At 39.7% G+C, this 27773-nt stretch overlaps 3 protein-coding genes across 4 annotated transcripts in view; 1 reads left to right on the top strand and 2 right to left on the bottom strand.

Annotated features, from left to right (window-relative positions):
• Positions 1 to 536, bottom strand: part of LOC140493493 (DNA-binding protein SMUBP-2-like) — a 79978-nt gene extending 79442 nt beyond the window's left edge. The window contains exon 1 of the mRNA XM_072591985.1: positions 453 to 536. The gene's annotated coding sequence lies outside the window, so the exon portion shown is untranslated. The remainder of the gene's footprint in view (positions 1 to 452) is intronic.
• On the top strand, positions 515 to 15984 carry LOC140493495 (large ribosomal subunit protein bL21m-like). Its single transcript, XM_072591988.1, has 7 exons — positions 515 to 606; positions 8998 to 9058; positions 12366 to 12451; positions 12748 to 12911; positions 13090 to 13142; positions 14544 to 14647; positions 15694 to 15984. Exons 1-7 carry the CDS (start codon positions 552 to 554, stop codon positions 15756 to 15758), a joined length of 588 nt encoding a protein of 195 aa, XP_072448089.1. The 5' UTR covers positions 515 to 551; the 3' UTR covers positions 15759 to 15984.
• Positions 15985 to 17405: 1421 nt separating this feature from the next.
• Positions 17406 to 27773, bottom strand: part of LOC140493494 (EF-hand calcium-binding domain-containing protein 4B-like) — a 114884-nt gene continuing 104516 nt past the window's right edge. The window contains exons 16-18 of one of the 2 annotated variants that reach the window (XM_072591987.1): positions 27470 to 27577; positions 25889 to 25965; positions 17406 to 22597 (exon numbers count right to left, since the gene is read on the bottom strand). In XM_072591987.1, coding sequence (XP_072448088.1) covers positions 22510 to 22597; positions 25889 to 25965; positions 27470 to 27577 — 273 coding nt within the window. In that variant the 3' untranslated portion in view covers positions 17406 to 22509. The remainder of the gene's footprint in view (positions 22598 to 25888; positions 25966 to 27469; positions 27578 to 27773) is intronic. The other variant, XM_072591986.1, reaches the window with a different exon arrangement.

Below are 27773 nucleotides of genomic sequence, written 5' to 3' on the forward strand. Positions count from 1 at the left end.
ATTGGGACTCAAAAACCTGGTGCCTCTGCGTTGTTACAGTCTGCACAACTGGCAGACCACAGAACCAAGTAAACAAGTAAAGTTATTCCCAAAGCAAGGACTTGAGAACTCGGATTTAAGAGTTTGGGACAAGGGGTGCAAAGGAAAAATAACGAATTATTGCCTTTTGGGGGGGGGGCGGAGTGACACAGGCTGGGAACCATATTTCCAGAAGGGAAGGGAAGTGAGGGGCACTTAAAGAATAGGGGCTACACTTTGAGGGAAGTTAGGATGGGGGAAGAGGTGACAAGGAGAATGGGCTCCTTCTGTGCCCAGAACAAAACTGAGTGCCATGGAAGTACAGGATGTGACAGTACATTCAGGAGGAGCACATCAATAAGACACAGTCTGTACCACACATTCCCATGTACCCACGCCCCTGCCCCTGCCCCTAAAAGCCCAGCCTCACTTACCAGGCCCCCACCCTCCAACATCCGGTCCGCCGCTCTCTCTCCTCCCCCGCGTCCACCTTCCGGTCCGTCCACTTTCCCCTTCCGCCCGGAGCCGGGGAGATGGCGTCGAGCTGCGCGCGGTTCCTCGGCAGTTGGAGCCGAGTCCGAGCCGCCGGTAAGAGCCGTCTCTCTCTCTCTCTCTCTCTCTCACACACACACACACACCAGGTGGGCGTGTCATGGGGCTGTGGGTAGGGGGGGGAAGGACAGGTCAACCCCAGAAGGTGGGGTGCTGGGAGTCAGAGCCAGGCCTTATGTATTGGGGTGGGGGGTGCTCCTGTCCTAAATAAACACCGGGAGTGGGTGGGAAGCAGTTGGGATGTCCCAAGGAGCCATTTAGATCCATCCAAGTTGCAAAACCTGGACGAGGGCTTGGCTGAGTGTTTGTGGAGGTGACTGTACACTCTCTCTCTCTGATGGATGGTGCTGTGCTGAAGAATATGAGGAAACACCCAGGCCAAAAGGGTATTCCTCCATGTTCTCAGCCAGACAGCTCACGCTCCACAGAAGACCCTCCAGCACCTTGGAAAAGCGAGTTTTGAGGAGATCTGTAGCTCAGGTTGAGGTTCTGGATGTAGGTTCGCTCGCTGAGCAGAAGGTTCATTTTCGGATGTTTTGTCACCATACTAAGTAACATCATGTATGGTGATTAAATGAACCTTCCAGCTCAGCGAGCGAACCTACATCCAGAACCTCAACCTGAGCTACAAATCTTCTCAAAATTCGCTTTTCCAAGGTGCTGGAGGGTCTTCTGTGGAGCGTGAGCTGCCTGTCTGAGAACATGGAAAAGCTAAAACTGCAAATGTGCAGCCGGGTCAAGGTAGAGCTGGTAAAAAGTTTTCTTAAAAAATACATTTTAAACAGACAAGGTCCTTTCCCTGGGGTGGGGGAGTCCTGAACTAGAGGGCATATGTTTAGAGTGGGAGGGAAAGATATAAAAGAGATCAAAGGGGTAACTTGTCACAAAGAGGGTGGTACATGCATGGAATAAGCTGCCAGAGAAAGTGGTGGAGGCTGGTACAATTACAACATCTAAAAGGCATCTGGACGGGTATATGAATAGGAAGGGTTTAGACGGATATGGACCAAGTGCTAGTAAATGGGACTAGATTAAGTTAGGGTATCTGGTGAGCATGGATGAGTTGGACCAAAGGGTCTGTTTCCATGATGAACATCTCTATGACTCTAAGAGGAAGGGGAATGGCTGGAGGACATACAAAAAAAGGTGTAAATGCCATGTTGAAGTGTTTTGTCATTGGTATCTGCTCCTTTGGAGCTGGCAGGAGATAGGCCTCTGAGTATAATTAGAAGGTGAGATTTTGCTCATGAGAGCAGAAGCATTAGAATAATCCAATCTCCCAGTTATTCACCGATTGTCCAATTGTCTGGGAAGTACTGCAATATTTTATTTTTTTGAATGAATGACATGGCAGTCAGCTTCCCACCCACTCAAGGATTGATATGTGTGTATTCTCAAGTATGCTTTAATTGGGAGGGTAGGTGTAGACTCATTGGGCTGAATGGCCTCTTTTATGTAGGGATTCTTTGATTCTATCCCCTTAATGTGTTTGCCCCAACATCTCTATCTCTTAACCTAATTTACCAATACACTTTAGCTATCACTACTTTTGTGACCTCATAATTACCCTTCTTTAAGTTTAAAATTATAGTCATGCATCCCCCTCTTCTCTCCCTCACCCTGAGTGTAGAATGCAGTCATACTATGGTCATTGCTGTCTGGATGGAGGGGTATGGCTTCCCATGAAGTAATTAATTAATCCCAACTAACTTCACAATCCCAGGTTCACTATAGTCTGTTCTCTGGATGGCTCCAGAATTTGCAGTTTTAAAAAACTATTCTGAAAATATTCCACAAACTCTGCATCTGCACTGCCTTTGCACATTTAATTTTATCCTGATTACCAACTTGCCTTTCTGACAAGTTCCCACGATTTCTTTGTTTTCACTCAATCTTACAATGTGGTTCTGTGGTGGGGCCTATGCACAACTCCAACAAATGACTTCTTGCCTTATCATTTCTCATCTCTACCCAAACCACTTCTACATCATGGTTTCTTCATCTTGGGTTATCCCTATCAATTGTGCTAATTAATTAACAGAGCCTTATTTCTACATTTTCCTTGCTCCCGTCCTTCCTAAATGTTATGTATCCTTTGATATTCAGGTCCCACTTGATGTCATCCAACATCCATGTTTCTGTGAGGCTATATGATCGTGCTTAATTATTTCTATTTGTGCTGTCATTACATCGGTTTGTTTTGAATGCTATCTGCATTTAGGTGCAGAGCCTCCAGGAGTAAAGCATCCAGCTGACGATCCCCCTCCTTTGATGTATTGTAGTATCTACAATCACACTCCAGGACCAAGGGCTGCTGGCTGGGCCCTGGGTGTCTTCTGTGAGGCTGAGGGTGGCATGATGGCTCAGCGGTTAGCACTGCTGCCTCACAGCACTAGGGACCCAGGTTTGATTCCACCCTCGGGTGACTGTGTGGAGTTTAAACGTTCTCCCAGAATCTGCATTGATTTTCATCAAGTGCTTCAGTTTCCTACCAGAGTCCCAAGAATGTGCAGGTTAGGTCGATTGGCCATACTAACTTGACCTGTAAATTGTCAGGGTAGTGTAAGCAAGGTGAATTAGCAATGATAAATTTTGGGTTATGGGGACACAGTAGTTGGCTGGGTGATTATTTGGATAGAAATATTGCGCAACCCATATGGGGGAAAAAAGTCAGGAGATTGGCTCTAGCTTATGATGCCTATTTGAAGAGCTGGTGCAGATGCTGTGATTCTCCAAACTAAGTTTTATTCTGGGATCTGACCTTTTTAATTGTACCAACAGCTGACATGTCAAAACATGCATCTCCAAACCTGAGCACCATTGTTCGTCTGTTCTTAGTTATTTTAATCAACCTTTTCAAACATGTGAAAACAGATTGATCTGGTTCAGAGGTGGGGACACTACCACAGTGCCAAAGGCCTGTGAGCAGTACTTACAGACAGGGATGTTATTACACACCTCCAACATAAGTGGGACTTGAACTCAGGCCAGAAATTGGGACATTACTACTGGGCTATAGAGTCACTACACAGAATCCCCAAATTCGTGCTCACCACCTGCTAGAACATAAATGACAGTAATTCTGTATTAGAGGAAGTTGCCATCAACATTTTTTTGAGATTTCATCACACAGTCACACAGCACGGATCCAGCCAGTCCATGCTGACCAAAATTCCAAACTAAGCTGGTTTCACATGCCTACACTTCGCCCATATCCCTCCAAACATTCCTTATTTCTGCACTTATCCAAATGTATTTTAAACATTGTAACTCTATCTGCATCCACTACTTCCTCTGGAAGTTCATTCCACACATAAACCACTGTAAAAGAAAATGCCCTTTGTGTTTTTAAAATATTTCTTCTCTCACCTTAAAACAAATGCCTCCAGTCTTGAAATCCCCCACTCGAGGGAAAAGACACCTGCTATTCACCTTATCTATGACCCTCATTTTATCCACCGCTATATGGTTACCTGTCAACCTCTTAAGCAGCAGTCATAGAGTCATAGAGATGTACAGCATGGAAACAGATCCTTCGGTCCAACTTGTCCATGTCGACCAGATATCCCAACTCAATCTAGTCCCACCTGCCAGCACCCAGCCCATATCCCTCCAAACCTTTCCTATTCATATACCCATCCAAATGCCTCTTAAATGTTGCAATTGTACCAGTCTCCACCACATCCTCTGGCAGCTCATTCCATACACGTACCACTCTCTGCGTGAAAAAGTTGCCCCTTAGGTCTCTTTTATATCTTTCCCCTCTCACCCTAAACCTATGCCCTCTAGTTCTGGACTCCCAGACCCCAGGGAAAAGATTTTGTCTATTTATCCTATCCATGCCCCTCATAATTTTGTAAACCTCCATAAGGTCATCCCTCAGCCTCTGACACTCCAGGGAAAACAGCCCCAGCCTGTTCAGCCTCTCCCGTTAGCTCAAATCCTCCAACCCTGGCAACATCCTTGTAAATCTTTTCTGAACCCTTTCAAGTTTCACAACATCTTTCTGATAGGAAGGAAACCAGAATTGCATGCAATATTCCAACAGTGGCCTAACTAATATCCTGTACAGCCGCAACATGACCTCCCAACTCCTTGGTAAAAGTCCTAGCTTATCACGGTTCTCTTTATAACTCAAAGTCTCCATTCCCAGCAACATTCTGGTAAATCTCTCCTGAATCTTCTCCAGTTTAATAATGTCCACACTGGGTTAATATTCTTTACTTTAGAACATTCCCCTGGAGAGTTCTGGATGTGACTACTTAGTTGAGAGAACACAGTATGTTTAAACCAATTATATTTTCCACAAAGCATGGCTATTTTCCTAATTATAATGGCAAGTCTATTCAGTGGTGATTGTTCACTTTGTTTGATGTCCTGAACTTGAATTGTGGGTTTATACTTAGCATAATGGTCAGTAATAGAGTGGAAATATATTAATAATCAAAAAGAATGATAGTCATTTGCCTGTTGTGCCCGTGCCAGTATTTTGATAAGATTATCCAATTTAATCTTACTCACCTGCTTTATTCCCATAGCCTTGTGCATTTTATTTTAAGTATTTATCTGGTTCTGATTAGAATATTATTGGATATATTTCTACTGTCCTTTCAGGCAATGTTCCACAGTTCAACTCATTTTTTAAAAAATACATTGCCTAGAACTCTTCTGTCAATCATTTTAATTTTGTGCCCTTTAGATGCACACTATTCTGCCGTTGTGAAGTTTCTCATTATTTACTTCACCATATCCAATCATGGTTTTGAACATCTCTATCAAATCTCATCTTAACTTTCCCTGTTTTAAGCAGAACAATTCCAGAATCCAATTCCAGACTATCCAAATAACTGAAATTCCTCTTCCCTGGTATTGTTCTAGTAAATGCCTTGCACACTCTCCCCTCAGCCTTAAAACCTTTCCTTGTCTGATCAAGGCAGGTGGTGCTCTTTCTGGCTAACTGTCCAAAATGCCTGCTTTTTTATACCCCAAACATTGGATCATCTCATTGGCTTGATGTTGTTAAAACAGTAAGATTCAAAAGTTTGGAGCACAGAGTTGAACATGATACTCCAGCTGAGTCCTTCATCAGTATATTATAATCATGACATAACTTCCCTTTTTGCACACTATTTCTTTATGACCAAAACAGAGGATTTGTTATGACACGGTGGTTAAACCCTTCTGCTAATTAAACCAAACACACAGAAAAGCCCACCTGGTCTCGTAATTTGTTAAAGTACGGGTGACAGAGAACAACCTAAATTCCACTATTTAAAGAAGTAGTAACAATTTTATTCTTTAACTCTAAAACGAACATTAAACAACAACTATTTACAACTCTCAGCCTCTTTTCTCAAAGATTTGTTACCTCCCATTCTATAACGATATACTGATCCTATAAAGTCCCTATTAAATTTACAGCAGCTCAATTTTCTAAACCTGACACTGGCTGTCATCTCCGGTATCAATCTTTACTCTTTGTAGATCTCCCTGGGTCGTCTTCGGTCTTCTGCTGTACAGACCTTTCATATGAAAACAGTACCATTGATAGAATGTGTTTGCAAGCAGTCTGTCTGACCCTGGTAGGTGGTGCTCTTTCTGGCTGACTGTCCAAAATGCCTGCTTTTTTATACCCCAAACATCGGATCATCTCATTGGTTTGATGTTGTCAAAACAGTAAAATTCAAATTTGATTGGATTTCAGTATTTTGGATCATAATTTAAACTGGTTAATTTCAAACTGCTGTGAAAGCAACTGGTATCTAGGTTACAGCCAAAATGTTACAGCTTTAAATTTTCAAGCACACTCTGTGACATGGCAGGTGCTTGCCAGCTTTCACATGCTCTTAAAGGTACAGTACACACCTTCAATTTCATAACTGAGTTCAAATGTTTTTTGTAAAATAGCCAGTGTTACACAAAATGCAGAATTTTAGTACTTAATGGTTAGTGAAATACAAAACCACCTCGATTATCCGAACAAGACGGGCAGGAAGTATTTTGATCAGATAACTGATCTGATCTTAAACAAAGGAAGTATTTATGGGACCTTGAGATCTTAGTCAGATAATCCGAAATTCAGATAATTGATGTTCAGATAACTGAGGAGAAAGTGAGGACTGCAGATGCTGGAGATCAGAGCTGAAAATGTGTTGCTGGAAAAGCGCAGCAGGTCAGGCAAGGAGGCGGCCTGTCTCCCCAATATAGAGGAGGTCAGATCGGGTGCAGCGGATGCAATAAATGGTGTGTGTGGAGGTGCAGGTGAATTTGTGGCGGATATGAACGTTTCAGAGAACACCTCTGGGACACCCGGACCAACCAATCCAACCACCCCATGGCTCAACACTTCAACTCCCCCTCCCACTCCACCAATGACATGCAGGTCCTTGGACTCCTCAATCGCCAGACCATAGCAACATGATGGTTGGAGGAAGAGCGCCTCATCTTCTGCCTAGGATGCCGTACAACCCAGATGGCCTCCTTCAAAGACCGCAGATTCCCCCCAGACGTGATCAACAATGCCCTCCACCGCATCTCCTCCACTTCCTGCTCCTCTGCCCTTGAACCCCGCCCCTCCAATTGCCACCAGGACAAAGCCCCACTGGTCCTTAACTACCACCCCACCAACCTCCACATACATCGTATCATCCGTCGTCATTTCCGCCACCTCCAAACGGACGCCACCACCAGGGATATATTTCCCTCCCCTCCCCTATCAGCGTTCCGAAAAGACCACTCCCTCCGTGACTCCCTCGTCAGGTCCACACCCCCCACCAACCCAACTCCACTCCCGGCACCTTCCCCTGCAACCGCAAGAAATGCAAAACTTGCGCCCACACCTCCCCCCTTACTTCCCTCCAAGGCCCCAAGGGATCCTTCCATATCCGCCACAAATTCACCTGCTCCACACACATCATTTATTGCATCCACTGCACCCGATATGGCCTCCTCTATATTGGGGAGACAGGCCGCCTACTTGCAGAACATTTCAGAGAACACCTCTGGGACACCCGGACCAACCAACCGAACCACCCCATGGCTCAACACTTCAACTCCCCCTCCCACTCCACCAAGGACATGCAAGTCCTTGGACTCCTCCATCGCCAGACCATAGCAACACGACATTTGGAGGAAGAGCGCCTCATCTTCTGCCTAGGAACCCTCCAACCACAAGGGATGAACTCCGATTTCTCCAGTTTCCTCATTTCCCCTCCCCCAACTTGTCTCAGTCAAATCCCTCGAACTCAGCACCGCCTTCCTGACATCTCCGCCCTCACCTTGACCTCCTTCCACCTATCGCATTTCCAAGGCCCCTCCCCCCAAGTCCCTCCTCCCTACTTTTTATCTTAACCTGCTGGACACACTTTCCTCATTCCTGAAGAAGGGCTCATGCTCGAAACATCGATTCTCCTGTTCCTTGGATGCTGCCTGACGTGCTGCACTTTTCCAGCAACACATTTTCAGTTCAGATAACTGAGGTTGTGTTCTGTATGTAACTATGTACATTAAATAATAACTCAGTAGTGTAAGTAGGGGGAGATATTCCCTCCATGCTTTGTCCTTAGATGAGGGGGCAGTGAGAAACAGTGAAACAGCTGAATAAAATTGTTTTATTTGAGGAACAAAAAACTTTGAACATTTAATTCGACTGAATGAGGCACCGTATATATTTGGATTTGAACAAAGAAGGGCCTAAAAATATTAATAATTTTTTTGTGTAAATGCTTCCAAAAGGCAATGAGAACAGAACATGTTACATTTAAAAAAAAGTGTGGTTTTAAATTATTTGCAAAATTAGCAGTTTGATTTATATTTATGGATATGTTATGAGCATACAGCATGATCTGATATAATGCGATAAGATTGCATGGAAATGCAACTATGTTATAAGAAGGGCGACACAGTGGCTCAGTGGTTAGCACTACTGCCTCACAGCGCCAGGGACCAGATTTTGATTTCAGCCTCAGGCGACTGTGCAAACTCCACACAGACAGAGTCTCCCTGTGTCTGCGTGAGTTTCCTCTGGGTGCTCCAGTTTCCTCCCACATTTCAAAAGATGTGCAAATCAGGTGAATTGGCCATGCTAAATTGCTCATATTCTTAGTTGCATTAGTCAGGGGTAAATGTAGGGAAATGAGTCTGGGTGGTTTACTCTTTGGCGGGTCGGTGTGGACTTATTGGACCAAAGGGCCTGTTTCCACACTGTAGGGAATCTAATCTGATCTAATCTAAAAATCACATAATAGCATCGCCATTTAAACCAATGGAACCAGAATCACATTATAGCCAGCACAGGTAAAGAAAGTTCGCATTCTACAAATAATGATTTAAATTCTTCGGGTTATAGTCAATTCACATTAGAAGGAAAGCATATGATAGCAAAACCAATTTGTACAATGTCGAACAAATAGTATTCTCTGTTTGCAGTGTCTTTGTTGTCGTCTGTGGCAAGACATCAGCATTCTCAAAGCGGTGTACTTCAACCAAGGTAATTGTTACTTCAGCTGCCATTTATAAAACAATCTTCTTCCACCACCATTCCAGGAAATCCACTTTAGACCATAGCTTGATGCATAATAAAAATCATCATTCCACTCTGGATCATCTGATTACCAACTCATCCCATTGTAAAACCAATTTCTCCTCTTGTGCATTACAAAATTGGCTATGACAAAAACATCAATTGTTTTAATATAGCATATTTATTGTAATGACCATTCCAAGGCACCTCCACATAGCACTATAAAATGAAGCATCAATTTATTTGCAACATCTAGTTATGGCAAAGAGGCCTGGCACATGTGGGTCCAAAGCCACCTACTGACAATGTAATTTATGGCTGTCACTTATTTCTGTGCTTGGGAGAACTATTCAAGCTTTGTGATTTCATCTCTGGTTTGGAATTGATTTTTCCTTTGTTTTGTTTGGGAAACACGTTTACTGACACCTCCAGTCTGTGAAGTGTTTGGAGAACACTTATAATATTATTAATGCATGAACCTTAACAGAGGTGGGGTCACAGACAAAATGATCACGGTCAGTGAATCAGTAAGTCAACATCGAAGATCACCATGACAGCAGTGGAGTCAGTGGTCACAACTGGAAAATACTGCATATCATCATCACTAGGCCACAGACATAATGCGTATTTGCCATTCACGTTGAGCAGTCATCTTATTAATCCTTCAGTCATGCCGTTAAGGAGATCTCATCTAACTGCCACACAAAACAGCAAGAGTTATGATGTGATTTGTTGTTTAACAAATTCCTAGTCAATATCAGTTCTTCAAAGGAGAACAGTGCAAAAATAAAGTTCCCAATAGTGTCTGGTAACACAAGCAGTTGCACTTTACTACTTGAGAAGTTTGCAGGCCAAAAGGTTGGCTTTTGCATGGGTGAAAAGATCCAGAAAGACCACCATAATTGTATAAAGAAAAAAGCAACAACACTAAAGAACTCATTCTTGTATTATTTATTTACTTTATAACATTGAGCTAAGTACATTTAATTCAACACTTTACAACAAAATAAAATGACTTCAGTATTTCACATTGATCACCATTTGAATTTATCAGCAGTTCATCCCAACAGCCTACCTGTATAAGATCATCACATGAATCTTTTCTCTTCCTCTTCATTATCAGTAATATCAATAACTTTGTCATCATGATTCTACAAATAATCTACAAGTACCGATACTGTCAAGGGTTTTCATGTTCCACATTTTAGAAATATTTCTTTTGGCAATATTGGGATTAAGTTCATTCAACACATCCATCACCTGTTGAGACAGCATTGCTGGTGAGGGTGCTTGCATATTTCTGCTCTGAGTGAATATTTCCATTGTCCAATTGCTCTACATTTTTGAAATACTGTCTTTGAGAGTTTTATGTATGCACACATTCTAAACAGCAATGGTAAGCCCATCAGGAAAAATGCCACATCTCACATCACAATCATTGACAAGGTGGGATCTGAGCATGTCTCAGCAGAGCAAACATTTATATGGTTTTCCTGGTCTCAAATTCAACATTTCTTTGCCATCATCTTTCTCATAAATAATGACAAAGCACTTTTCTAACATTTCTCTTTGGGGAGAGTTTTGCATTTTATGTTTCTTCATTCATTCATGAGATATGAACTTAGCTGGCAAACCTTGTATTTGTTGTTCCTCCCTAATTGCTAAGGAACTGAGTGACTTACTCGGCTATTTCATAGTTTAGTTAAGGATTAACCACATAACTGTAGGTCTGGAGTTGTGTGTAGACCAGTCTGGGTACAGATAGCAGACTTACTACCCCGAAGGACATTACTAAATCATTTGGGTTGTTTTGACAGTTGTTTCATAGTCACCATAACTGAGACAAGCTTTCCATTCCAGATATAATTTTAATTAGTGGGATTTGAGTTCAATGCGCTGCTATGGTGTAATTTGAACTCAGCCCACATTATCTTATCTTAGGTCTTTGGGTTCCTTAGTCCACTGATATTCCCAATAAACCATGTCATCATCAACTTTAATTTTGTGTTATCTGCCATACAGGATAGGACAGTTGTGAACTAGAACATCTTGGGGCCAGTTGCCTTTACAACATTGTTCTTTGTCACCAATCTCGATAACAGTCACGTATGCTGGCATATCAAAGTTCATTGGTATTTCATCCATTTCTACAATGGTTAAGCATTCTTGATGTCAGTTGACAAGATGATGGAATTTTACCATTTTGTTGGCACACTTGTGACTTTTTTTGTTTTCTGATAAAGAACTAAATCCTGCCTTTTAATGAATCTTGTGCTACATCTCCTTGAGGTCTGGATTACTGTCTAATTTTTGAAGATTTTGATTCTGTTGATTCTATAGCTGATGATAATGGTTTTGCTGAAGCACTTTGCCACTTTTATCTCCAGTTGTAGCCACTTGCTCGATTGTCCTTTACTGGTGCTTTTGTTCTTGGCATCTTTAAATTCATTGATAATTTTGTTTAGTCTCTAACTATTTTCCCCACAAATATTAAACTCTATTGCTGTTACACAACAATTAATATTCTCAATGCGTGCTACAACTTTAATTTTAAACTGAGCTGCATACTTGTTAGTCTTTTCCAAAGACAGTTTCCTGAAGAAGGGCTCATGCCCGAAACGTCGATTTCCTGCTCCTTGGCTGCTGCCTGACCTGCTGCGCTTTTCCAGCAACACATTTTCAGCTCTGATCTCCAGCATCTGCAGTCCTCACTTTCTCCTTTTCCAAAGACAGTTCATATCATTAGTCTTGTCAGTTGGCAGGGAGATCATCTCTAGACTTGATGGAAATAGCAAAAGCTTCTCATGCACTCTTTTAAATGAATGAACTGTAGTCATCATCAGTAAATAATAAATAATTAACATGGTGTGAACTCTGAAAACTAGGATCAAGTTTTAAGCAAAATTGACTTTAACAGTAGTAAATATGGTCTCTCTCATCTTCAGGTTATAAAAAATTTCTTTTAACCATACATAGTAACACAGTGATTGCAATCTCTTCAAATTATTGAGACGACAGGACTGAACCATGTAAGTTTAATGCTAGTGCGTAGAGCATTTACCTTCCTCCAGAAGGAAGGTGTGTCTTGATTTAATTGCAAGATTGATTTGTACCTCACAAAATGGCTTTGAATGGCATTTGTCTTAACTGAAAAATCATTTTGAAAGCTCTAGTATTGTAGCTTAGTACATGAATTTCATATTTGTGGTATTTATAAGAGAGAATGTGTTAATTAAATTTACTAGTGTTTTTTATTTTAAATTAAATCTAACAGAAAAGAAGCAGTAACATCATTGTCAAAGCCACCCTGGCCTGAAGTCAAATTGCCAGATCCTGCAGAAGAGGCAAACCATCACATAGGTAACAATTGTAATTATGCAACTTAGTGGAATATGTATCACATAATGTATGCACTTCAACTAAGGTATAATCTGAAATATTCTCCCTCTGTAGCATTTATGATACATATAAAACACTTGACATTTCTTATTAACAACTCTGCCGTAGCAGCATTAGATATAATTTGATATGAAGAGTTTCCAAAGTTAGCATGAGATTGCTATCGTTTGACAAATATTGAGAAGATTTCTGAAGCAATACCTACAAACTATGGTGCCAATAAGTTAGTTTTATCAGTTAACTTTCTCTTTTTGCAGAAGTTGTACAAAATGTAAAAACTCTGATTTCCATGGGAGCATATGGCAGATTGTTTGCAGTTGTCCACTTTGCTAGTCGGCAATGGAAAGTAACCAATGAGGACTTGATCTTGATAGAAAATCACATTGAAGCAGACTGCGGGGATAGGATCAGATTAGAGAAGGTATGGAATGAAAGTGACCTTATGGAACAGGATACATTCATCCAATCAGATATGTATCTTCATCTTTACCTTGGAAATCTGATCTTAATCTTATTACCATAAGACCAGATGCATTATCAGGGTGTTGTTGAGATTATTCAGTTTTTTAAAAAAAATATGTGTGTGTATATTTTTGTAGGTTCTGCTGGTTGGTGGGAATGACTTCACGCTAATCGGTCGACCACTTCTTGGGTAAGATTTCGCTTATAAAAATTAACAAGATTCACTAATACGCTAAATTACAACTACTTATGCAACTACCATGCAGAAAGTATCTTTTGGCTTTTGACTGTCTGCAAGAGCTAAGTAAATTAAATAGTTTGATTATGTAGAAATTGTTGTAAAATAACTTTATTCAACATTGCAATTGTTTTCTCCCTAAGTCCCCAAAAGGCATTTTCCTCTTCTGCATGTAAAAGAGCAGATCAAATATTTTCTCGCAACTCTGTACTCATGCTGATGCTATTGTTGGCTTATTTGGGAAACTCAACTCACAGCTAATCTTTGCCTTGTAGTTGAGATCTGTTTCTCTGATAAGTAATTCACTTACAAGCAGAGAATAAAACTCTGTCCAGTGGATGTGTTTGAATCCTTGGATGATGAACCATTTCCAGGCCCTAATCCCACTGAGTTAAGAGTACTCATCTGCAAACTTGTTCAGGGAGGGTCCACTCTCCAATTAAAATGCTTAGCAGCTGTCTGAGTCTGTAGACCCACTGCCAGAGATGATAGCCAGTGCCTCTGGGAGAAGAGAAGAGCAGCTCCACCTTGAGGTCCCCTTTAAGGCAAGGTAAATTCAATTAAACAAAATTGTGACTGCAACTGTGAGGCCACTCATGAAAAGGAGAAACACTTTCACAAGATGGCTGGCTGAAGAAGTTGGGGCCCACCACCTGTAGGCATTTGCCAGATTTGATCCTCAGTGAGGTGGCCCTTCTGCCACTGAGAAGGTTCCACAGGCATGCCCAGTCAGCCTAGACATGGGTAATAATCTATCCAGATAGGCTAGCTGCTGCTGAGAGCTGGAGAGCCTCTGCAGGTGATAACCCACCTCTGGCAAGTTTGCCAGTGGCAGGAATGTGTCAGGTCAGTGAACTGATGCATATTTCTCAAATTCCTGTCAGTGCTGCCTTGAAACCCATACCAGTGGGACTGGCAATATTCTGCCCATTAGAGGCAAAAAGTTTACATTTTATGACTGCATCAGTAGCAGAAAAATATTCTGAATTGTAATGTTATTCCATATTTTGATTCACCTCAAGGCTTTACTATTGGACATATTTGCCATAAAAAGTGATAGCAATACCTATGAAATTTCTACAACAATCAGACTTGAATGTGACTTTTGCTCATCAAGTAATAGTACTGAAGACTTTACATACATGGTTACTTCCTCCTTCAACCCTGTAAATATAGACAAAGTTCTCTGTGGCTCAAAATGCTTAGGGCTGCTGGTTAGTTCAAAGAACTAATCACAATATTCAGATTTCATGAGTCATATCGTGGTCCAAAATCTGATGTATTTCACTTCTTAAGTGCAGGGGACATATCACATTACACAAGATGCTGTTTAATACAATTTGATCTTCTTAGGCGAGACCTTGTACGAGTGGAAGCAACTGTCATTGAGAAGACAGAATCTTGGCCTAAAATAAACTTCAGATTCAAACGGAGAAAGCGTTACCGCAGAACAAAGAGTAAGTCAAGATTTCCTCACTCACTGTATTCCCTTGTTTGATGTATTTTTCTTTATGGACTAGGCTGGTGGCTCATAACCTAACTTTTCCAGTTGTTTTAAGCAGATGTAAGGTGAATATTCCAGGATCGATGCAGCTGAACAAATGCCTCAGTTTTAAACAAAACCAAATTTAGACTAACATCACTATTCGAAAACCCAACTGACACGAGAATGCAACTTAATAAAGAGCCGTTCAGATTTCCTGCAACATCCCATAAACACACCCCTTGGCAAAAAGATAAATTCAAACACAGGTACTTCAAGAAGAGAGAGGGGATCAGTATGGAGCTGTTTCTTTGAAAACCCAGCCAAAAACTAACCCAAAACTAAAAAAAAATCCTGAACTGGGAGAACTATCCACTCCCCTTTCTCTTAGCATCTGTTAGCCATTATTAAAGTAGCCAGTTCAGAATTTGTAGCACCTCAGCCTTTACAACACCTCTCAAAAGGACCAAGTGACCTTGTTAAAGGGGAAGCATCGTCACATTCTCTAACTTTCAAGTTTTCTTTGCTCTTCTTGGTCTTGACACTACAATCCTAATTCTTGATGCAGAATGTTAACTTGTATCTGTGTACAAAATGTGTGTTGTGTATGTATACAAGTCTTTCCAGAGATTTTAAGTTTTCCACTACTTTGTGGGCGGCACGGTGGCACAGTGGTTAGCACTGCTGCCTCACAGCGCCAGAGACCCGGGTTCAACTCCTGCCTCAGGCGACTGTCTGTGTGGAGTTTGCACGTTCTCCCCGTGTCTGCGTGGGTTTCCTCCGGGTGCTCCGGTTTCCTCCCACAGTCCAAAGATGTGCAGGTCAGGTGAATTGACCATGCTAAATTGCCCGTAGTGTTAGGTAAGGGGTAAATGTAGGGGTATGGGTGGGTTGCGCTTCGGCGGGTCGGTGTGGACTTGTGGGCAGAAGGGCCTGTTTCCTCACTGTAATGTAATCTAATCTAATCTACTATCACCAGGCTTCATTTGAGTGGAACCATACCTTATTATTCTTTTACAGTTATTGTGCAACCTCAGACTGTTCTCAGGATCAACACAATTGAGATTGCTCCAGCTCTGGCCTGACAGCATACATATTCTTCACCTCTGTCTCAGTGAAATGAAAGAATTGCATTCTGTAAGCACTGTCACTGAGTCCTGATAGACCCGTGATCATATGGTATTATCTAACATTGGGTTTGTTTCCATGCGTGACTGTTGAAATCTTGCGATAGGAATTGTGTTCTAGATCCATTGTATGTAATGTGGAAAGGATATAATGTATGTGAAAATAAATTTTTTATAAAAATCATCTGATTTTTAATAGCGTCCTTTGGGGAGCTAGCATGGAGGGAGGAGAATCTCACTTGTCTTCATCCCCATCCTTATCATCGTGCTACAGCTGGACAACAGTGTACTTGTTGATAAATCTAGAAGTTCTTCTCCAACTTGTGTTAGCAAGTCATTTTTTTGGGATTTTGTGGGGTTCTGTATTATTCTCAAGAAACTTATTCTAAATGCTGGTTGTATACTAAAAACTAGTTTTGAGAGGGCTAGAACAGTAGAGCAGGCATGTACTGCTGAAGCTGTAGAAGGCTCTGGTCAGACTGCATTGGGACTATTATGAGCAGTTTTTGGGCCCTGTCCCTAAGGAAGGACGTACTGGCCTTAGAGATTTCAGAGGAAGTTTAAAGAATGATCCAGGGGATGAAGAGCTTGTCATTCAAGGACCCTAGGTATGAACTTAGTGGAGTTTAGAAAGATATGGGGATCTCATTCAAATTTACAGAATACTGAGAGGTCTGAACACAGTAAATGTGGAGGTAACGGTGGCTCAGTGGTTAGCACTGCTGCCTCACAACACCAGGGTCCCAGGTTCGATTCCAGCCTCGGGTGACTGTCTGTGTGAAATTTGTACATTCTCCCTGTGTTTGCGTGGGTTTCCTCCGGGTGCTCCAGTTTCCTCCCATACTCCAAAGATGTGCAGGTCAGGTGAATTGGCCATGCTAAATTGCCCGTAGTGTTAGGTGTATTAGTCAGAGGGAGATGGGTCTGGGTGGGTTGCTCTTCAGAGGGTCATTGTGGACTGGTTGGGGCAAAGGGCCTGTTTCCACACTGTAGGTAATAGAATCTAATTATTGTAGGAGAGACTAGGACTCAGGTGAAGGGATGACCCTTTAGAATGGAGGAGGAGGAGGAGGAATTTCTTCAACTAGAGGGTGAACGTATTTCACACAATGCTATGGAGACCATGACCATGTCATTGATTTAAGACAGAGATAATAGGTTCTTGATTGGTTAGGGGGAGAAAGCAGCAGAATGGAATTGATAAACATATCTGCCATAATCGAATGGCCGAGCAGACTTGATGAGCTAAATGGCCTAATTCTGCTCCAAAACCCCACAGTCTTATTTACCATGTCTGTGCTTACTTGTTCCAGCAGGAATCCCAAGACAATGATCAGGAGCTGGAATTCTAGATAACTTTTCCTCTCCAGTGCCCAACGAGTCATTTGTTAAAGGATACATACAAAAAATGTTACAGTTCTATTGAAAGCAGATTAGCAAAAATTGTCGTGGAGAGAAATAGACCAGTAAAACTGTTAAAATCCAGAATTCCAGTGGTAAAGTAAATTGATCTGTTCTGTCACTGTAAAGCAGTACGAGTTTCACTAGTTTTTTTTTAAACACATTTATAACCTTGATTTCTACTAATTTGTAGAGGTATATGCACATCTGCATGCTAAACTGAACTAAGGGAAAATTGGGCTGAAATAAACTGCGGAACAAAAGTTAAATTCGAAATTATTTGAAGTGAGATCCTCTGAAGTTCATTCACCTCTGTTCAGTTTTACTGATTTAAAGCAGTTTCAAGACAGTATGTTTTTAATTAATGCCCTTTATTATGTTATAGTTTTAAAGTAAAATAGTTTTTATGATCATTTTCCCGTATACAAATTGAATAAACAAGAATCCATTGAAAACATTTTTAATACTGTTCAAACTAGTATAGTACCATGATACAATAAAAAGAACTTAGATTTAATTGAGCCTTGTCACACCAGGACCTACTTCACAATAAATTCAAATAGCAGATGAAATTAATTTGAATCGTGTAATCAATATTTAGCTATGTCGATTAGGAAATAATTAGGATATGAAGCTCTTCAAACAGAGCAATGGAATCTTTAAGTTCAATGAGAACAGGCCAGAGTTGCTTGTGTTTAATCCATAACTTTATAAATACAAACCCCCAGTTTATTGCACTTAAGTACCTGCCTAGGTTAGGGGTTCCAGTGCTGGCTTGGAATTTAAACTCAAAAACCTCTAACCCACTAAGAATTGTACTAGCTGATAAACATGACCTATAGTTGCAAACAAAATAGAAAAATTCCAACACAGCAATCAATCAGTTGGTGTTGCTGGCAGTGAATGGAGCTTACAAAAAATCTTGAATCAGTAAAAGTGGCCATAAAGTTTTGAATTTGTTGTGAAATACCAACTCGTTCTTTCAGGACCCCTCGTATCCTTCAGTTAACATACTGTCCCCATCCAGTTTGGTCTATGAGCTTCCAGTTGCATACTAACCTAGAGCATTTTGCTGTCTTAAGTGCCCAGCAAGGCACTCAGTTGAATCGAAGTGTTATGCTGAAAAACAGACAATATTGTGGAAGAACTCTCACCACATTATGGCAGTGGTTCAAGACAACAACCCACCATTTTCCCAGCATAGCTAGAAATGGTCAATAAATACCAGCTCTCCCAGCATGATTTGTCTTTTAAATTGAATTATGCCTCATTAGGAGTCAATGGTTTCAGGTCACAGGGCAGAAAATATTTAATAATTCAGCCTTTTCAATCAGCAAAATAAACAATTGGAGTGCATTATTTATTATGCAGTTTCAATAATGCTGGGAAAGAATGCAAAATGTCCTTAAAACTTCTAAAACAAAACATTTCTTTAATTTCCTGTTGAGAGGGTTCTAACAAAAGCAATGAATTACTACTGGCATGGTACAATCTTGATTTAAAAAAGTAAAAATAAAAGCTTCCTAGTCATAAAAATTGGCATCCCACATTATACACGTTTGCCCACTTAACAAAAAGAATTCACTGATTGGGTAGTGCTTTGGGATGTCTCCAGAATGTGATAAGGTGCTATACAAATGCAAGTTCTGTCTTGCATGAACGATGAACTCTGGTACATCAACTACCAAAACTAAAGGCATCTGAAATTATACAAGATCAAATGTTTCTCAACTAAATATCAACATAAATGGATACTATTACGACACAATGACAGTTTATTTCTATTAAAATACAGAGACATATTTCTGACATGAAATGGCACATGTAAAACATGAAAACGGAAATACTAGAAACACTCGGCAGTCAGGCAGCATCTATGTGGAGAGAAGAACAAAGTTACAGTTTTTAAATGAAAAATTGTTGGGTATTTAAAGTTAACTTTTTCTCTTGCCACGATGCTGCCAGAACTGAATTCCCATCATATTCTGGTTTCAAATTTACAGCATCTACAGTTGGTTGTGAAGCATTTTGTCATCTATAGAGTTGTTGGATTAACACCTGCTATTTTTCATTAAACTTTGGATAATGTAAAGGACATGAAATGTTTATAGCCTGTCTGCATGCAGGTAAAATCAGTAAGCTTTTGTATGTGACATCATGGCACACGCTGCTGCAGGGTAATTAATAACACAAACAATAATAAAAGCAGTTCATAGCACCAACAATATTGAGCATGCAGTGTGATAGCACAATCTTGAAGTTTGCTGAAAAGCGAGATATGTTGCTAAACATTTTCATTTTGCACTGATCAGGACAAATGCAAGGATGAATGGGTGTTACCTGGTTAGCAAGTCACTTCCATTTGACCAAGGCATTGCCATTGAGAAAAGCACAGAATTATAGGCTCTCCCAGCTCATCATTCAAGGCAGGCACAAGCTTCCACTACTGTCTGGCTTCACTGGTGATTATGTACAGGTCATTCTGCCATAACGCAACAGTTGTGTTCTTCTGCAACCTCATTATAGAAAATTGCACTGTGGAAGGTCACTAACAGAAAATCACTATACCCATTCAGTATAAAGTTCATGTTATCCGAACAACATCCACAATTCGTCAATCATGGTATAGGCAAGTCGCACTGACAAAACACTTTATAGCAGAACTACTTGTATCTGGGAAGTTTTATAGCTCCATGTGCTACAAGATTGTCTAGTTCATCAGTCTCATGTATAGTGTCCCAGCCATTTGTTCTTCTTGCAAGCTTCATGCTGAAATAGAGCGGAAAGCTATCTTACAAGACAATGGCTGTCCTGATCAGATCATGACTTGTTGAGTATCACAAAAACTTGCAAATAGGCTAAAAACTTTCAATCCTGAAAAGTGCTATATCAAATTTGAGCAATAGATCAAGGAAGTAGTTCCACACTGTTACTACGCATTGGCTAAATAAATGGTGTTTTCCTACTGGCAAGATGCTGCAGTCAGTCCAGAAAAGTGTTCTTTCTACCCATCCAATTGAGTAGCATCATGTGTGAAATTTGTTGCTGGCACAAAACAAAATATGTGGGGCACAATTTTCAGTCATTTACTGATCAAATCATACAGCGTTTCTTTGGTTGTCCATAATAGGCAGAGTACAGACCATACTCAGACAGTTCACAGTTGCAAAACCCAAACCAAAACATTTATTGTTAAATGTGATTGGACAGCACTTACTGAACAATCCTAATTGTGCACCAACAGCTGTATTAACAACCAATTTAAGATCATGTCAGGCTCATATTATAGTTAATTTATATTTGCTAGAAATAACATACTAATATAAGCAGGGACCCTGCAAAGCAGAGGAAAAATATTCAAGCTTTGTTCCATATTTGAATTACCTAGGAACATGGGGAACCCATAGCTTTCTCTATTTCAATGCTTTGTTCAATCAGATTCAACTTGCAGTCTGATCATGGATTTTGTCTGTAAGATTGAGCCACATGTATTGTGAATGCCACCACTAGGTGGCACAGCACTATAGCCCACTCAAACACAGTTTGGTATTGAAACATCAGTTGCCTGGAACAGAGTTCAACACCTGAGTTGCTCACTGAAATCAACACCTCCTGCTTTGATCATTCTTAAAAATGTTTCAATATAATATTTAGAACTTTGATAGAAGTTCTGAGAAAGTTGGTTTGTGCAAAGAAATATTTTCCTGATTTTACTAAAACATTTTGCAATGTCCCATTTGCTGTAAATACTAATTGGAAATGGGTCAACTTCATACTGTGGTGTGCTCATTTGAGAGTCATCTCTGGTCAGATTGATTTTTGATCAAAATCTATGTGCAATCTGATCTCAAAAGGGGGAAAACCCCCGAAAGGCTTGGAAATCATTGTAAAATCTCTGAAAATGCTCTGGCAATGTAACGGGTGTCCTTGTCACAGAGCGGGAAACCATATTTTTAATTGAAGGGAAAAGTCATCACGGCAAACATAATTTAAAAGACTCCACAGTACATACTTGCGCAAACACATTTTGGCAAAGCCGGCTGTGTTGTGGTAACGTGGCATCACCAATTCTGTCCATATGCAATGACCATTTTGCCTTTCATAGTAATTACTCTGAGGGGATAGATTGTTCTGATCATTTGAAATTTGACATTGTTGGAATTGGTTTTGACAAATGCAAGGCGAAAAGCATTGACATCCTGTTTCTCTTAGCAATATTTAATATTCACTCTGATGGACCAGTTGTCTTTAAATTACAACCACTGTCAAACCTGGGTTGCTTTCATTCGGAAGTGACACTTGTTCATGAGGATAATTGAATATTCAATACTGATATTGTGAGACACCTTCAGGAAAGTGTAATTTTTTTAAAAGAAAAGGATATTGACCTGCTGCTGGAACTGTTCAGGTTGATTTTTATCCCTATTTAAATTATCTTTGGTACAGCATTTTTAATAAGTAATTTTAAAAAGGTCCAGGTTTCTTAGAGCTACATGGGATGGAACACTAACCTTGCCTATAAATTCAATTTCAACAAACAGAATGGCCATTACATGGACAAGGTAATTGACAATTAATGTTGGTGGGAGCTCATATGGCAGTGTTCTGGAGTCTCCAAAGACTTCAAGGTGAGATTAATAAATATTTCACATTGTTAATTCTATGCAGTTTCAGTCACTAGAAATATTGTCTCTTTTAAAAGGTATATTCTACTTGGCTGCATACTTGACCCTATTGATATACTATAGGCATCATTAATGGAGGCTGCTTGTATACTATTATACTGTGAAAAACAAATCAGTGAATGATGTACAAGTCAAGACTACCATTTGTGGAGCAGGTTAATGTTTTTGTAAACTCATCTCTTGCCACAGGATTGCTTGACACCATCAAATAATTTGAACATTGAAAATATGTCTGCCATATACAACAGAAACTGGTTCATTCATTGCTAAATGCTACTTCACATATCAAGCACAGGAATACATTATCAATTCTATTATCTCATTGCAATATACATCCACGTTGATTCTAAAGGAATGCGATATGAAATCTGTTATCGGCTTTTTTGCCAGTGTGCTGCACAAAGTAGAAATTGGTGTAACAAATGGGACACAGCAGCACAACACATAGCAATGACAAAAATACATCTATGTTCAAAGGCAAAAATGGTTCTAAAGGCAAACATGGTAAAACACTAAGGGCACATTCCTATAGCTCAGGAATGTCTAGTAAAGCCGTCAGTTTATTCAAGTTACCCATTTTCTCTCAGCTCTCGTGACAGTGGCGAATGGACCTTTGTTCATTTTCATTTGCAGCAACCTTTTTTCTTGCTACAGTCATCATCTAAGTGCAAAGCATCCTCTCTCTGTTTGTCTTCCTGTTCACTCAGCAATCTGTAAATAATGTTTGTTTTAAAATAAAAATACGGTACTCATTACCATTCCCTGCATTTTTCAATGTTTGAATCAAAATTGTATTTTTAAAACAGCTTTCAAATTACAAGTACCTGTGCTTTTGTTTCAGGAGCACACTTTTTTCATATTACATACAAACTGCTTTCAAATTGGAAAACAATCCTTAAATAGTTGCCATGTTTTTCGCTGGATGATTAAATAACAGATCAATTGACTACAACTTGGATCACATAGTTCAATATCACTGCAGTCTGGATCACATGGTCCATTATCACTGCAGTCTAGGTCACATTGCTTCAACATCTCCACAATCTAAAACTTTTCCTTCTAATTTTACTCCAGTGAAGTGCCTTTAACTTGTTTGCTGTTTTGAAGGTGCTATTTAAGTAGAAGTTGTTTGAATTACACAATGCACTTTCAAGTAGTTTCATTTCCTTCTTTGATATCAAGTCACTTATTGCTCAATCTGCTCATCTTGAATTTCGAAAATAAATTATGTCAATTAATTAAATGTCTCCGCATGGGACTGGAGAAATATCAGAAAACTAATAACGCTTTGAGTCTACTTATCAGAACCTTCTTCCATCTTCCTTACATCTCATGTTGAGTTCTTTCTTCCCTACTTCTGATCTGATCCCTGAGAACTTGCTCAAACACCAAGAATGAGTAGGTGGCCTCAGCATTTCAACCTGATTAATCAACATTTTGCTAATATCACGCTTAATATGAGCATGTGTATGCGGATTGAGCATGAATTTCCCTGAGTCACTGTTCAATCAAAGTGTACAGAGACTTCATCAAATATATGTCAGTGTTTTTATGTCCAGTACAGGCATGAACATATTAGAAACTTTTAAATCTATAAAAGACAGCAAAAGGATGCCAGATGAGAATCATCTGATTTATCTTGGGGAAACAAAAGTATACATACTGACCTGATGCATACTCATGAATCTTCAGGAACTAACTCAAACGAGTCATTCGAACACAAAAGCTACATTGAAACACCTTCAAGCACAAATACTGTCTCAAGCTTTTTAGATGTGAAAATGTAAAACCACAGGATGCCTACTGACTTAACCCATTACCTTGTTTTGGGGAAAAAAAAATTCAGCGCTCGCTGCAAGATCAATTGGGTAAGGCAGCCATTTAGTCCACTGATTTAAAAAGAAACTATAGAAAATTTACTGAAGGAATTCCATCACAGTCCACACATGGCCATCAGATGCTATTGGACGAGATAGAGTTAACCAATCAAACAAGCGTACCTTGGATGTGGAAGAACCCTTCTCCAACTTGTTCCAGATTTAGATTCTCAATCTCATGGCAAGTCAGTCAGCTTAAATGAGAAACCTATCCTTTGCAAGACCTACACTCCAGCCAAAGCATCAACTCAATTAAGATCCACTAACACTGCATCTAGTCCACTACTTTTTGTCATTTATATAAATGATTTGGATGTGAGCAGAAGAGGTATTAGTAAGTTTGCAGATAAGACCAAAATTTGAGGTGTCGTGGACAGCGAAGAAGGTTACTTCAGATTACATCAGGACCTTGATCAGATGGGCCAATGGGCTGAGGAGTGGCAGCTGGAGTTTAATTTAGATAAATGTGAGGTGCTGCATTTTGGGACAGCAAATCTTACCAGGACTTATGCATTTAATGGAAAGGTCCGAGGGAATGTTGCTAAACAAAGAGACCTTGGATGCAGGTTCATAGCTCCTTGAAAGTGGAGTCACAGGTAGATAGGATAGTGAAGGCGGTGTTTGATATGCTTTTCTTTATAGGTCAGAGTATGGAATGCAGGAGTTGGGAGGTCATGGTGTGGCTGTACAGGACATTGGTTATTTTTGGAATATTGTGTGCAGTTCTGGTCTCCATCCTATTTGAAAGATGTTGTAAAATTTGAAAAGGTTCAAAAAAGATTTTCAAGGATGTTGCCAGGGTTGGAAGATTTAAGCTATAGGGAGAGGTTGAATAGACTGGGGCTGTTTTCCCTGGAGCGTCGGAGGCTGAGGGGGTGACCTTCTGGAGTTTATAAAGTCATGAGAAGCATGGATAGGATAAATAGACAGTCTTTTCCCTGGGGTGGGGGAGTGCAGAACCATAGGGCATAGGTTTAGGGTGAGAGGGGAAAGATATAAAAGAGACCTAAGGGGCAATTGTTTCATGCAGAAGGTGGTACATGTATGGAACGGGCTGCCAGAGGAAGTGGTGGAGGCTGGTACAATTACAACATTTAAAAGGCATCTGGATGAGTATATGATTAGGAAGGGTTTAGAGGGATATAGGCCAGGTGCTGGCAAGTGCAACTAGATTAGGTTGCGATATCTCGTCAGCATGGACAAGTTGGACCGAAGGGTGAGTTTCTGTGCTTTACATCTCTATGACCCTATTATATTGTGAGCATAAGAAATTAGAGAAAGGTTGGTCATTCAGCCATTGACCCTTTCCACCTGTACGTAATGGTGTGTGAGACATTGTGCTACCACTTCTGTGGCATGCACATGAAAATAAATCATCTTTATTTCTGAATATACAAAGTCTGTAGCTGGAAAGTATTAAACTTGGGACAAATTTGATCCCAAGCCCTAAATAAAAATGCATTGTCACAAATAGAATGTAGTATTAAAATTTATTCAATCAGTTTATTTTAATATTTTAAGTCTATTTATTATTAAAAAGAACACTCAGTAATTTTGCACCCAGTGTCCTGCACACATTGGCAAAATATTGAGATATTACATTTATCTGGAAAGATAGAGCTGCTAAAGCATCACTTTCATTAGCTACAAGAATCTGAATCCTCAAACTTTCTTTTCATAAGCAGCATATAATGTCCATTTGGCTGTTGACTGTCGTAAAGGCTAAGCAACTTTGAAATGTCAGCACTGGTGACCACCAAAGTCAGAAGGCTTGGGATCAAAACTCATTCCAGAGACCTGAACACAAAAACCAGCTGATACTCCAGTGAAGTACTGACAGAAAATGGCACTTTTGAAAGTGCCATCTTTCTAATCAGACATTAAACTAAGGCCATACCTGCTTTCTCATACGGATGCCAAAAGAGGCCATGGTACACTTAAATGGTTGAAGAACTTAATATATATAGACTATGAAATGCTGGATAATATTTATTCATTCATTCTTTCATTTCTTTACCAATGGTAAAGCTGATATTCATAATGGAAGCACAGATAGATTTTTGACTGTTTTATTCATTCAAACAAACATATTTTAAATAATGTTAAGAAAATAATGATAATTTACCTTGCCACATGCATCAGTGGTTCCATTACATTGTACCCTGATTTGGCACTGCATTCGTAGAATACTGCATTATACTCCTAATTTGAAAAAAAAGTATTATTCATTTTTTTTCATGTGAGATATAAAATTTACAGAACAAATGTCTCCTTACAAATACATTAATATTTCCAAATAGCTGTTTTTGTGCTAATCATCCTCAGTAATTAATGTGAGATTGAATATATCAGGGTATACTTGGTTCCAAATTGACTATTAAACGATTGATTTTTTTAAGTGGTCCAGGGATATATTTTAAAGTCAGTAACTTCCAAAATGAGATTTAGTTATACTATATTTTCACCAATTCACATTTCATTAGAACACTGAGCACCACATCCACAGGCAAATCGGGAAGAACAATAAACATGGCATTATTAATGTCCCCATAATAGAGAACAAATATAACAAAGTCAGCACTAGTCAATACAAACTAAGAGTACATCTTGTCAATTTCAAATAACGGTTCTTCATAATTCTCTTCACTGGATCAGCATTCGTCATTGAGCCTTTAAAAGATTTTATAGAATGGCTTATCTAATCTATGCTAGTAATTTTACTTCATATGAGACTTCTTCTATTCTACTTACTTCATTAATCCCGATTACATAATCTGCCCCCTTCTCCCTGATCTCCTTCTCTAGCTTCCTCTCAAAGGCATTAATGCTATTCACCTCAACCATTACATGTAACTACCCAAAATTCACATTCTAACCAATCTCTCTGCAATGTTTCTCCTGACTTCATAATGAAATTCATCAGTAATTTTCTAGGTACTAACTTAATTTTTTTTAAATGAAAATAGTCATAAAGGCAACTTGTACAAAGATTGAACTATATCAACTGCACAAAATTTATTCTCTCAGTAGGGTGATCAGAATTTTCTATTTCATTCACTCCTGTTGATTTTTTTTAAGATGGTATAAACAGCAGAGAAAATCGTTATTCTATGTTCATTATTGTTAAGACATGGTTTAATGAATATACCTATGTGGTAAGGTGTGATGCCACTATGACCTCAGTAATTACACATCAGTTTTAAAGAAGAATTTACTGGAGAAACTCAGCAGGTCTGGTAGCATCTGTGGTGAGAAAGAAACAGAACTGAAGAGTCGGTCACTGGACTCAAAACATTTACTTTCTCTCTGCAGATGCTGCCAGATCTGAGTTTCTCCAACAATTTTATTTACTCCAGATCTTCAGCATCTACAGCCTTTGTTTTATTTCACATGCCAGTGAAATATTGTGGGCTTGAAACCTGTGCAGCACAGAGTATGTTGCTCCTTACAGAGTAAGTTGGCGCTTTTACAAAACCTGAGGAGGTTGAAAACCTCCAAAAGCTAGATGTCAATTTACAATCCGAAAATAATCAAAATAAGTAACACACAAAAAATGGATTAAGGTGAACTAACATTAATCCCACTATTACACCAATCTTGGCACAGGTTTCAATGATAGTGCCACAGGTTTTAGTGCTCTTTACATTGGATGCAGAGTAGATAGTCCAAAGTGTGGTCACAAGCTTGAAGTTCAAGTTCTACATACCTCTGCTAACCTTTCACCTTCTGTTTTGGACACCTGTCGTGGTTCACGGTCTACAGCATCTATCTTATTGCCAAGTAGACAAATAGCTGCCCTCTCATCCATTCCTTCCTGTTTAAATCAGAACAGTAATAAGAAACTCTTTATTTGGGAAGGAAATAAATTATATTATTTTAATTTCCACTTCCAAAACCTAGATTTCATATTATCTAGGCAGAGCATATGAATAGGATTGTTAAGAAGGCATATGGGATGCTTGCTTTCATCAGTGGTGGCAGAGAGTATAAGACCAAAGAGGTAATGTTGC

The sequence above is a fragment of the Chiloscyllium punctatum genome, chromosome 22 (genome assembly GCF_047496795.1).
Source record: "Chiloscyllium punctatum isolate Juve2018m chromosome 22, sChiPun1.3, whole genome shotgun sequence".
Taxonomy (NCBI): domain Eukaryota; kingdom Metazoa; phylum Chordata; class Chondrichthyes; order Orectolobiformes; family Hemiscylliidae; genus Chiloscyllium; species Chiloscyllium punctatum.

Bases quoted from the DNA above. Each gene is read 5' to 3' on its own strand.
- LOC140493495 (XM_072591988.1), top strand. From the start codon at position 552: ATGGCGTCGAGCTGCGCGCGGTTCCTCGGCAGTTGGAGCCGAGTCCGA. The intron at 607-8,997 runs GTAAGAGCCGTC...CTCTGTTTGCAG, and splicing joins GAGCCGAGTCCGAGCCGCCG to TGTCTTTGTTGTCGTCTGTG. The intron at 14,648-15,693 runs GTAAGTCAAGAT...ATTCTTTTACAG, and splicing joins GCGTTACCGCAGAACAAAGA to TTATTGTGCAACCTCAGACT.